At 40.9% G+C, this 12,741-nt stretch overlaps 1 protein-coding gene across 3 annotated transcripts in view; it reads left to right on the top strand.

Annotated features, from left to right (window-relative positions):
* B4GALT5 (beta-1,4-galactosyltransferase 5) overlaps positions 1-12,741 on the top strand; it is an 86,208-nt gene that overhangs the window by 50,734 nt on the left and 22,733 nt on the right. For all 3 annotated transcript variants that reach the window (XR_013230586.1, XM_077335592.1, XM_077335593.1), the window contains exon 2: positions 12,515-12,649. Coding sequence is in view for 2 of the 3 variants with exons in the window: in XM_077335592.1 (XP_077191707.1) it covers positions 12,515-12,649 (135 nt within the window). In the remaining variant the exon portion in view is untranslated. The remainder of the gene's footprint in view (positions 1-12,514; positions 12,650-12,741) is intronic.

Raw genomic sequence — 12,741 nt, 5'->3', positions numbered from 1 at the left:
CAACAGAATTTTTCTCTGGATGTTAAGTCATATTCTCAAAGTCCATGAAGAATGATTTCACAACCTTCTGTTTATAGTAAACCATCTTTATACTTTTAACAGATGAGGTGCAGGGTCTTTTTCACCCCGTCTGTCAGCTGTAATCTGCATGTTACTTACTTTTTAGGTCCCAAGCTTGACCCAGCCAGAGTTATAACAACAGACCTCCTCATGTTGGAATTTAAGCTGCCATTTTCTAGTGACCAAGAAATCTATCAGCTGAGTCTTTTCTGATTCACACTGAACTATAGATTTTTTCTTCCCAGGGGTGAGGCACTTAATTTGAGTCAAATATCTCAGTATTCCTGAAACCGCCATTCCCTTTCCTTACATGAGCACTAGGTGCCTGAGTCTTATTTGCAATGCAGTGCGATTATTTTCCTGACTGTAAGAGAAGTACACATGCATATTGGTTCCTTGTCATATTTATGTAATCCTAAAATCTATTTTATGTTTGTGCTTTCTATTTATTAGTCATGCTAGTGTATCTGCACTTATATGCCTTCAAGGTTGCTAATAAGGAAATATAATTTTCAGACCTGAAAAAGCTGTTCATAATGGTCAGATGCAAAAGTTCTTAAAATTTGATAGCTCAACTACCGTTGCTCATAGAATAAAGGGTATTTGAATACATATCTGTAACCTATAATAAAACATGACTAATGTTGTGGGAGGAGTTTTAGTTTGACTCAATAGCTACCTGATTGGGCCCCTGGGGAGTCACTTGCTCCAGAGAGCCAATCCGATGGTGGATGTCGGCCCACCGACCACATCCACCCAGTATGGCCTCTCAGGCTACCTTCCTGCCAGATATCCTGGGGGTGGGAGCCCCAGGAAATAGCCACCTGCTACCAGGACAGGAGGCCCCCAAATGCCCCTCCACTAGCCCGGCTAGTCCTGCACAGGCCTTGATAGTGCTAGTCTGGGTCTGGGGGGGGGAAGCCATGCGAATGCCTGCCCCCAGCCTGAGCCCCCACAGGGCCACCAGATGGCTCTGTGCGGAACTGGTGCAGTGGTGGTCATGCCTCCCAGCCCTGTGTGGACTGAGTTGCCATGATGTGGGGGCCTTCTATGCAGGGCCGGAGCCCCAAAATACCTCTTCCATTAGGAGACATTGTTCTATACAACATTTTTCTTACACCTTGTTACCTATATTGACTAGTAAGCAAGCCCGCTGTAAATTAAATACAGCGGGCACTAGGCATGGGAGCCCTCGGCAGCCGCACTCGGCGTGACTGCTGGGGGCTCCCTTGGGCAGCGGCCTGATGTGGCGAGAGGCGCTTCGCACCTCTCACTGCATCAGGCCGCCGGGAAAGGAGCAACTGTGAGCCGCGCTGTGTGCGGCTCGCAGTTGCTCCGGCGGGGACTCGGAGGGACCAATCGGCAGGTGCTTCCATCCAGTAGTCTGTCCAGAGGAAGGGGCCAATCGGCACCCTCCCTCATCACGGACACATCCCACCTCCCAAGCCCTTACCCTTTTATTTAGTCCGCGGTGCCCGTGGCGCCGCGGGCTGTGTTAAGATAACAATGGAAATAATAATCTGTATTTGAAGCAGGATAGTAAACAGGTGTCATCATAAATCATATCATCATCATCATACATAATAAAAGTGTATAATGGGTTGTACCAAAATTGGACTTGTAGTTGAACAGATTTCATTCTTTTAAATGATTTTGTTTTATCCATCCATTGCCAAGATAGCATAAGCTCTCATGTGTGAACTCAGCTTAAGATTTGTTTATTTTTATTTTATTTATTCATTTATACTCAAATGACTTCCATTGATCTCCTCTCCTCCATTTCAGCTGTTATCTTGTAGTGTCATTTGTGATTGTTGGGTTGTATCCTATCCAGGTCTGTTATACAAATACACATCCTTGAAACTGTTGTAGATGTCTGGGGTATATATAGAAATTTTTTAATGCCTTCCATAAAACTTTCCAGGCTATATACTCAGTAAGGAAAATCTTGTCTTTAAAAAGCATTTCATTAACACCAAAAGAGGAACAAATGTATAGGAGGTTTTTCTAGTGCTCTCCAAAATGTCCTACCTTTTCCATGGAAAAAGGGGGGGGGGGAGAGAACAGGAAAATATTTTCTCTGAGCTCTTATTGGACCTTCAGTCTGTCCATATCCAACATCTATACAGAAAGCTTAAATGCAACTCAGAGGGGGAAAAGTTATTACAAAGTAGCTAAAAAGTTAAGTAATTTTCAAAGCAGATGTCTGGTAACCTACTAGTTTCCATGTCCCCAGGAGTTTGGGTGTCAAACTTTGCTTTCAAGCTGATGAGAGACAGTTTTGAATAAGTATGTGCATGTGCGCAGACACAACACCATGCCGTTTCGGATTAACACACATGACCCTTTACTTTTTTGGATTCAGCTTGCATCCAAAAAATTTGGGGGGAGGACTTTTTAGAAGAGAGTGCTTGCCAAACAGCTGATGGCAGGCGCACCAAGCTCTTTAAATACCTCTCCAAGCCTCCCAGGCAAAGCTACCTGAGAAAGCAGGAGGGGAGGTATTTAAAGGGGCCACTGAGCACCTGATATGCCATCACCAGCTGCTTGATGGGTCTTTTAAATGCCTCCCCCCCCCTCAGGTTTCTCTAACAATAGAGGATAATCTTGCTGCTACTGAAGGCTGGGAGGGGATAGGCATTTAAAGGACCTGCCAAATAGCTGATGATGATACATCAGCTGGTTGGCAGGATCTGCCCTGCCCGCCTTCTCAGGTGCTGCCCGACCAAGCAGGGGTGAGGGTGGGGGGCTGATACAACCCGTTTAAATTGCAAGGATTGGCAGTTAAGCTTAGATAGGTCCCAAAAGTACCTGAATCAGCCCATCCCTAGTTTTGAATTCAAAAGTGAGTGAGACACTTACCACTGATCAGGGAGGCTTTCTGATGGAACCTATATTTCTGTCAGTTGTGTTCATAAAGCAAATAAAAGTGCAATGCTTGTAATGCACATTTGAGGAAAACAATTTGTGTGTGTGTGTGAGAGAGTAATATGTCAAATGCATTGAATTGGGCCTACTATATTTGGGGGAATATGTGATAAGATGTCATTCATTAAAATTGGATTGAATATGTCAAGATTTAATCCACTGGGCTAGATAAACCCACTAATGCGTATGCAGATTTGTAAATCTCTTGTGGCCACAGATAATCTTATTACATTGGAAATTGATCAAGCATAATCTCAAAAGATTATTTGCTCAAATGTAGCACGATATAAATGAGATTTCTTTTGCTGTTGGTGGTAACGGGTTTAAATCATAATATATTGCAGTGAAATAAGCTATAGCGTATTTTAGAATGTTTTCTTTTGGGAAATCCTCTTTCATTCCCATTCTAATGTATTAATAAAACAGTTTCTTCTTTACAGTATATTTTTATTCTATTTTTTCCTTTTATTTATTTAGGTCACCCAGCAAGCTTCCATTATAATAGGAGAGGTTTGAACCTGGGTCTCCAGATCCTAGTCCAATTATCTAGCCACTACACCACACTGGCTCTCGTTTATGTATCTGCTACATCCTCAAGCTGGGACATATGTTAGTTTAGTATGTGCTTTTAGGAAAATTTTTATTAGCCACCCTGCTCACACATCCTTATTGGTTCTTTGTGTAACACTGATGACTTGAAATGTTCCAACCTTTGTCCTATAATAGAAAGTTAATTCTTCCTGATTAGAGGCAGGGTTGTTGGATATTTTGACTTGCTTTCTTGGTCTTCCTTGTGAGTTGGCTTTGGATTATCCATAAGCTAAGGTTTAGTCTACACACGCAGCAGACTGGTAAAACGGACTGTACACTTTGGATTGCTGGTAGAAGCTTTGTCTTTTGTTTTTCAACAGACTCTGTCATTAATGATTCCTTCAAAATGGAAAAGAAGCACAGCATAAATGAGATAAAATAGAATCTTTGCCTTGGATTTTCTGATTTATTTTATTGGCAGTAACTATCTTTACATAAAGACTAATTTAAAATGTGGTAAAGTTATGCTGCCTTTTGACACATTATTATCATTATTATTAATTTTAGATTTATTTCCCGCCTCTCCTGACAGGCTCGAGGCGGGTGACAACAACTAACCCCATTAAAATTCCCATTAAAACATCAATCTACTAACATGACAGCTAAAAATCCCATCCCTCCCCCAATTATCAAAGAGGTGAAGAGGAAAGGATGGGAGAGTAGCATACACTCCGACTCCATGCAAGATGGTATTATTATTATTATTATTATTATTATTATTATTATTATTATATTTATTTCCCGCCTCTCTCTGTAGGCTCAAGGCGGGTCACAATAGTCTCAGTCCCGTTAAAATCACCATTAAAAGACATTAAAAATAACAACATGACAGCAAAAAAGGGAAAGAGTCCCATCCCTCTCCCTCCCCCACTATCAATACAAAGAAGATGGAGGGGAGCGATGTAACTTCCAACTCTCGGTTTACAGCGATAGATTTCCAGCGATAGATAAATATTGGCAAATCTAAAACCTCAGTGTAAAAATTATCCAAAAAGAGAAAGTGACATGCTTTTGGATACTGTTGTAAAACTTTTTAAAGTAGAGCTGTTTTGTACAGCACAGAAAAACAGAAAGGATTTGGTGAGACCAACAGCAGCCTTCTGCATAGCTTTGGAACTGTTATGGAGAACATCCTGGAACAGGTGGGTTTATAGTCCTTGTCTTCCTGAAGGGAAGGACTAAAAGGCAAAGTTGGGAAGCAGACTTTCAGGTAGGTGGGTCCCAGATTATGTGAGGCTTTAAAAGTTAAGACTTAGGGGCATGCAAAAAATGCTGTACTTTTCAGTCTGGGTTTATTGGACTCAGAACTGTTTTGTTAGTTCTGAAAAATCCCAGTTCTTAGTACCAATATGGTGTCCGGATCCAGGATTTTTTAGAAATCTTTTTTTCCCCTCCAGGTCCAGTTGACCCACGAAGAAAAATACCAATTTTTAAAAAGCCTGGCTGGCTTGGTTTCTCCTGCAACACCCTTTAAAGCGGGCTGCAGGAGAAACTGGCCTCAGAATCTGTGTGCAGTGGGGTCTCTCCCTGCCACACACAGACCTAGCTGGGAGCTTCTCCCTCCCACCACCTCAGCATTTTAAACCAAGCCACAAGAGGAGCCAAGGCAGCACGGAGTTCTCAGCTCCTGTCATCCCAGCTGATTTTCTCTTACAGCTCAGTTTAAACCAAGCAAGAGAAGATCAGTTAGGTTGGCAGCAGCTGGCTCCTCTTGTAGCTTGCTTTAAACTGAGCTGCAAGAAGAACCAGCCCCAGCTGGGAGGGCATAGAGCTCTTAGCTCCCACCACCCCAGCTGATCTCTGTTATAACTGACTATTCCAAAATAAAAGCTGAAAAATGGATTGGGTGGCCAGTCAGATTCTCTGATGTGTAATCAACTTAAATAATACATGAACAATACTGCTAAGCTATTTTCTGGAGTTCAGTTTATGCTGAATGCACACCCCTTGTTGAAACCAGCATCAAAAACAGGCAACCATTGCAACACCTTCAGACCTGGAGTAATGAGCTGGCCGTGTCAAGTTTCAGGGAAGGGCTATGGATGTTCTGAACTGTTTGTCTTTAGGGGAAGCAGATATTTTCTCTCCCTGAGGTAGAAGGCATTTTGTGGAACCTCCCAGAGCATTGTCCTCAGTTGGGCAGGTCATTGTGCCACCAGATGTCTTCCTGTACCTTCACTGTAAGAGGCCAGTGGTTGCTTAGCAGTATTTTTTTGTGTGCTATACCCAGAATGAACCTAAAGTGTTCCTGAGATATATCTCTGGCTAGACATTAAATGATCTGATGTAGGAGAGCTAGCTAGATGCCTAGGCTTTCAAGGGCATGTCTGTATCTGAAACAAGTCTGACCCAAATCACCCAGGACAGTACCTAGTCTCTGAGCACAGTGTTTGTGCTTCTGTAGATTTTAATGATCCATTTTATCAAAACCTGTCAATTCTTAGTGTTCCATTCCCTAGCGACCTGTACTGTGATGTACTACAACTAATTCTACCTCAGTACTCTGGCTCTTTACTCTCTCTGTGCGTATACTGGATCTCAGTTATCTGAACTATACTTGCAGGTCAGAACGATAAGGTACTGACACTTGGCAGGAATCAAAGCATTATGTATATATTGGGGCTTTCCTAAGCCCTGCCAGGCAACAGTTGCTATGTCTTTTCTCTACCCCCTTGATGGTCAGCTACTACTGAAGGCTGAGTGACTATGGAGCTGCATGCAGTGTCTTTGGAAGGATTGCTGTTGGGAGAGATGGAATCGGTGGTTTTTCACATTCCAGTTCGAGAAATCAAATCTGGAGCTCTTTCACATGCACTAAACAACACACTTCCAATGCATTTTGCAACTGGATTCTACTGTGTGAAATTGCAAAAGCCACTTGCAAAGGGTTGCTGAAGTAGATTGAAACTGCATTATTTAGCACATGTGAAAGTGCCCTGGTGACCCTTTGTAAATGAACCCTTTATTGTGTCTTAAGCACAGCTTGCTTTAAAATGTTGCCACAGTTCCATGAGTAGAATGAAGGCAAAATAACTTGCATAGTTGATTGGCCCAGGACTTCATTCAAATCTGGTCTAGGACTTTGATAGAAAAGTCAAGATAGGCAATTTAAGTATTATAAGTTTCAGGGATTTTTACTGGTATAAATTACCATGTCATAAGCATATCTTTAGAGCTGGCTGCCTCCCTTAAAGATTACTGTTTCCGCAGATGCTTGCTATATATAGGCACCCAATCAGTACTTTCTAACTAACCAGAAATGTATGATCCTCGGTCTTTCTACTTTAGCTCAATCAGTCTAATTTGATAGCCGTAAGGAAAAAGTGATATTTACTGTCTGTGCTATGATTTTTTTTGCCAGGGTGAGGCTATGAATAACATGGCATGGGGCCATTTTGATTAATGTATAATTAGGTGGAAATGCTGTTGAGGTCGAAGTATGATGGTAAAGGAATAAACTTCCTGTTTAAAAAAACTCATACCTCTAAGGCTGTAATATGCTTAAGTGGAATGCATATTCCATTTCACCCCACTAAGTAATGTGTTTAATAGGATTGTATTTGCATCTGAATCATTGTGTCTGTGCTTATGCGTTGCCTGTTACCAGGGAGTCCCTGTTCTTCCCGGCTTATATATTAACACATTTGTGTGGTAACACTGAGGACAATGTTCATTTGTTAGAAATAATTCTTCCTTCTTGATCTGCACTCTGCAAGGCTCTGAAGAATTTCAACTGTAAATATAACTTCTGTTTTCAACCCAACCGAGCACCAAAGATTGCAGGAATATCAAGCTAAAGACAAAATTATCAGTACTGGCCTGCCCTACAGAATGAAGGCCAGATCCTCTTGCATTGCTTCGCATGGGTGTTGGTACGCTTCAAATAAAGAGCAAAGATATTAAGTACAGTTACCAAGAGCATTTTGAGGCATCTCTCCAGTATTTTAAAATTGGCTATTCTTTATGCCTTGTTCTCCATTGGGGAGGTTGACATTCTAGTCATATGTAATTCCTATCAAATGGACTCTGGTGTGTTTGGTCTGGCAGCTCTCTTGCATTTATATCTATGCACTCTCCACTGTCTTGGGTTATTAAGTGCACAGACTGGATATCTCTGCATCTTAGCTACCTATGGTTCCTTAGTATGGCGAGAAAAGCTATTTCTGGCCTTCTAGTATAAAGCATGCTGTTACAGGCAGTTACTATGTCAAAAGAATTTTCATCAAGCATAATACTCACTGAGTTGAGAAATCTGTGGAGCTGATGGAAAGCCCTTTTATTTAAAAAAAATCAGGTTATGGGGGGGGGGGATTTTAGCATACCTTCTCACTGTTATTCTGAATGGCACCACCTCTTCAATCTATCCCTGGGCTGAAGCACTTCACGCTTAGTATTTTAGAGGGAGTTGTATCTTGTGCACAGTCTGGCTAGCAAGATTTTTATCAGTAGTCTAAGAATATATTTCCTCGTGTATCTAGCAAGGCATGGCATTCAGCTGCATTCCTGACCCTTGTCCCTCACATCCTTTAATAAGTATGTATTAAAGCAGGGGTAGTCAAACTGCGGCCTTCCAGATGTCCTTGGACTACAATTCCCATGAGCCCCTGCCAGCGAATGCTGGCAGGGGCTCATGGGAATTGTAGTCCATGGACATCTGGAGGGCTGCAGTTTGACTACCCCTGTATTAAAGTTTTCAAGACTGTAGCGTTGCCTTCCTGACTAAACTAATTCATCTCCCTCACTGGTGTTATCGAAACTATCAAGGTCTTAAACAAGCTGTTTCTCTTCCCTCTTCTTAACTGATTGCTTTCAAAATTCTGTTCCTTCTGGAGCATTTTTCCATTCTCGGACGTTAAAAATGTTTTGCGTTTCTTAATTTACAAAGCCATATTTCTTTTCTGCATACATAAAGATCCGTATCTTGTCTGTGATGGGTGGTTTTGCTACTTTAACATCTGTGTGGGAGTTGCTGTTGACTGTTTAGCATCCACATGGGAATCACTGTCGTGTTAATTCATTTTTATTTGATCCCACTGTGGTTTAGTGCTGTTATTGGGGGAAAGCCTGAAATTGCATAAGAAACAGCCTGAAATAGAAATGAGTATATGAATATTATAATTATGTAAATAGGTTAAAGCTAATAGTAACAAAGGCAATGTAAATTAAAAATACAGTTCTTTGAGACTCTCTTAGTCTTTATCATATCTGATTTAACACAAAGTCTTCTGTGTATGGAAGAAAGCTTGTCTGATTTCCATCGCTCTGAAGTCTTGAGTCACCAGTTTTGAAATCTCAAGTGGTTTCTGGTTTAACACCTAATATGGAAACAAGGTAAAATCCTTGCTGCTTCAGAGAAACAAGTAGATGCTGCCATGTTTGACCACTTGTTTCTTCAGAAATCCAAGTTTAACAGGTTGTCAACAAAAATACTGAGATAAAACATTATTAACTGTTATTACACAATCTGGAACTGAAAGACCGCATCCGACGCTTTAAATTTTAATGCTAATACACAGTGTTTGTTTTTAAGCAATTTTATAGTTTTATTGCTAATTTATGATTTGAATCGAACTGACATGCTGTTGATGTACACTGCTTTGAGATGACCTGGTCAAAGAGGGTGTGGTATATAAATTGTCGAGACATAAATAAATTGACTGTGTCAAGACCATGGAAGTGAAATCTAACTAGAACTCAAATGACAATGCTCTAGACAGTATAATTTTGATTTGTTCTTTAAATAGGCCAAAAAATTCAGGTTATCAGACCGCATCACAGCTTTTTAAAACTCCTTCCCCACATGTGGAAGTTATTCCTGCAGACTTTTAATAAAATGCTGGAACAGTGAAATGTGGAGCAAATTCTATTTTGACTCTTTCCAGCCCATATAGTGGATCTCAGCATATTTGTTACTGATCCCAGAAGTGCTTCTCTGTGGTCTCATTCTCTGAGGTCCCAGCTCTCATTGCATCACTGTCTCCCTGAAATTGTGAACCTTAAAAAAGGACTGTACTGCATTCTGCTTGGTTATGTTAAATGATAAAGTTCTGTGTAAAAATATTAGTTGGGATTACCCTTTTTCCTACTCTTAAGCATGATAGATCAAATTCACCATATTACTAAAATTAAACTTAGGTTAGCCTAATATGCATGCATGTTTCTCTAACTGGGTCCAGTTGCCCGGGAGAAAGGCATCCTTGTAAATGTTAATGTATATCTAAATGCAGAGTCTCTTGTGGAGCAGAGTGGTAAGGCAGCAGAAATGTTGTCTGAAGCTCTGCCCATGAGGCTGGGAGTTCAATCCCAGCAGTCGGCTCAAGGTTGACTCAGCCTTCCATCCTTCCAAGGTCAGTAAAATGAGTACCCAGCTTGCTGGGGGGTAAACGGTAGTGACTGGAGAAGGTACTGGCAAACCACCCCCAGGGCTGGGTCTTCCTATAGGCTAACTAGGCTTCAGCGTCAGCCTCAAGATCAATAGGGGCCTATATTCCACATTTTTTTATAAAGGTACCAATCACAACATGTTTCATTTAACATATTGATATATATCACAGTAGTGATGTATTTTATTATCTCTCATGTAATTTACAAACTTAAAAATGGGAGGTGAAAGGGCCACATAAATGGAATAGCCTAGGGCCTCTTTTCATGTAAATCTGGCCCTGACCACCCCATATTGAGTCTGCCATGAAAACGCTAGAGGGCGTCACCCCAAGGGTCAGACATGACCCAGTGCTTGCACAGGGGATATCTTTACCTTTATCCTAAATGCACAATGTGCAAAAATGGCCAGCTGACTCTTAGCCCCTTAAAATGTCAACATTCAAGGTCCACAAAGGATGTGATAGTATGAGCAGAACTTAGTGGCAATGCATCCTGTTAAAAACGTGGTGGAAACTGTCACTGTTTAGTACCCAGGAGAAATGTTTTGACTTAAGAACATGTCACCTATAGCTGTGCAGGTCTACTCAAATTAAGCCCCATGTTATTTAATTACTCCCAAGGAAATGTCTTTTAGGATTGCAGTCAGCAGCATAACATTTACTAGCTGTAATGGCAAAGGGCAAAAGGGGGCTACAATTTGTATTGTTGCTGTTGGTGTATATTTAAAATTTGGATACTTTAGATGCCTAAATAATCCAGGTCCTTTTTGGGCAGGGTGCCTGTCGTCTTCAGGAGTTTGAAAGAAAACTATGTAATGGAATGTAAGAGTTATAGCGTCATGTAACCTGTCTGTCCTTTGTTCTTTCTGGGGAAGTGTATTTTGAAGGGAGTGTATACATAGTGGAGTTTAGCACCTCCCAGTACCAGCATGTACAAGGATATCTCTGTTGCCCAGGATACCAGGCTCTTCCTTACCAACATGTTGCTTCACAAGACAGCTGAGTTCTTGCTGCTGCGTTCTTTCTTCCTTCTTATTTATCCTTTAGAGAATTCTGCTTATAATATTACAGAGTAATGGTGAATGTTTCCATAATTCTTTAACAGTTTTTTGCCCTTTAAAAAACCTATACTATTCTGAGGTTGGCCCTCTTATAGGTTTTTTGTGCCTTTGGTATTTCTATTAAGTTAGATTCGGATGGATAACTACGATGGTCTAAAGCAGCAGGAAAAAAATTGAGCCCAGTGGCACAAAGCTTTATGGCACTGTCTTCCCTCCATATTACTCTTGCATCAATTTGGGGAAGTAAGTTAGAGTGAGAGAGTAGCTTATCCCTTATGACTCCCCATGGCAGGGTGTGGATTTGAACTTGGGACTTCCAGAGTCATGCTAGCTTTCAGAGTACAAGCGATATGCCATTGTCACACATGCTATGTTGTTTTCCAAATTAATAGAATTTGTTGGCAGTAAAATAAAGTGTGATGAATGTAGTTATAGAGGGGAGTAAAGCATGGAGCAGCATGTTTCATCCTTAAAAGTAGGCATTGCCTTCTCATGCTTCAAGACTTGCATCATGGTATTTGTAGCCATAATGCCTTCTTCCTCACCCAGGTCTCATTAACTTTCTGTTGCCTAGCTGTTTAAGCAATCTTTAAATAAAGGATGTCATTATGTGTACATATTTTTACACTGTACAAAAATAACCATGCTATAGCAATCAAAAGGAAAACCACATTCTGCAACCTGAACTTAATTGGGGAGATAACTTGGCCTTTGGCTGAACAGGGAGGGAGGGGGATTGGAGTCATAAGAAGGGGTTATATTTTAGTGCCTGCTGATGTTTGTCAGAAGGGATGTTTTATGGGCTTTATTGTGTTTTAATGGTTTTATCGTTGTGAACTGCCACAAGTCCACGTGAAGAGTGGCTGAATGAATGAATGAATGAATGAATTGCATAGACCTGCATGTGTTTATGCTTTCTATATCCTTCTTTTAGGTATGGAGACTAGCATGTAGGCAAATTTGCACTGAAATATCACTTCTGCTGACTAATGGAAACCCTACTGGAGGCCAGCTTTGGCCTTTTGTTCAGTCTCACCAGCACAGTTGCAATGCCTAGAAATTATATTTTTATACTATATTTTTATACGTATTATATTTATATACTGCCCACCCCTGAGGCTCAGGGCGATTTACATAAAACAGGGGGAAAAAAATACAGATAACACAGTCACTTGAACAGTAACAATACAGTCATAACAATTGAACAATATAATTAGGGTTTTCAAAGGCTGAGTTCCATTCTAAATATGCCCATGATGTAGGTGACTGGAGTATTTGGCAACTGCTGAAGAATACATTTTATTTGTTCTTTATTAAATTTTTTCTCAGTAGCTGTACTGTTGTTGGGACTGGAGGCAACAAGCTTTGGTTTGGGATGGTGTGGCCATTGTTTCGCTTACTCTTGTAGTAAAATACTTCCTTTTAAAAATTCGTTAAAAAATTCTACAGAAGACTTATGACTTATATACTTTCCCCTCTGATTTCTTGCAGTGAACACCTACCTCTTCATGATGCAAGCCCAAGGCATCATGATTCGTGAAAACATGAGGACGATAGGAGCACAGGTTTATGAGCAGGTGGTCCGCAGTGCCTATGCCAAGAGGAACATTAGTGGGAATGATTCAGGTATGAATCTTCATACATCTTTTGACCAGAGAGAAGTAAGTCAGTCTGGAATTGTAGTTTCAAATGTTCTACTGCATGGTGGGGAAAACTGA

Source organism: Paroedura picta, chromosome 4, assembly GCF_049243985.1.
Source record: "Paroedura picta isolate Pp20150507F chromosome 4, Ppicta_v3.0, whole genome shotgun sequence".
NCBI classification, from domain to species: Eukaryota; Metazoa; Chordata; class Lepidosauria; order Squamata; family Gekkonidae; genus Paroedura; species Paroedura picta.
The sequence above is the reverse complement of the archived record's forward strand: the minus strand, read 5'-3'. Positions and strand labels throughout refer to the sequence as shown.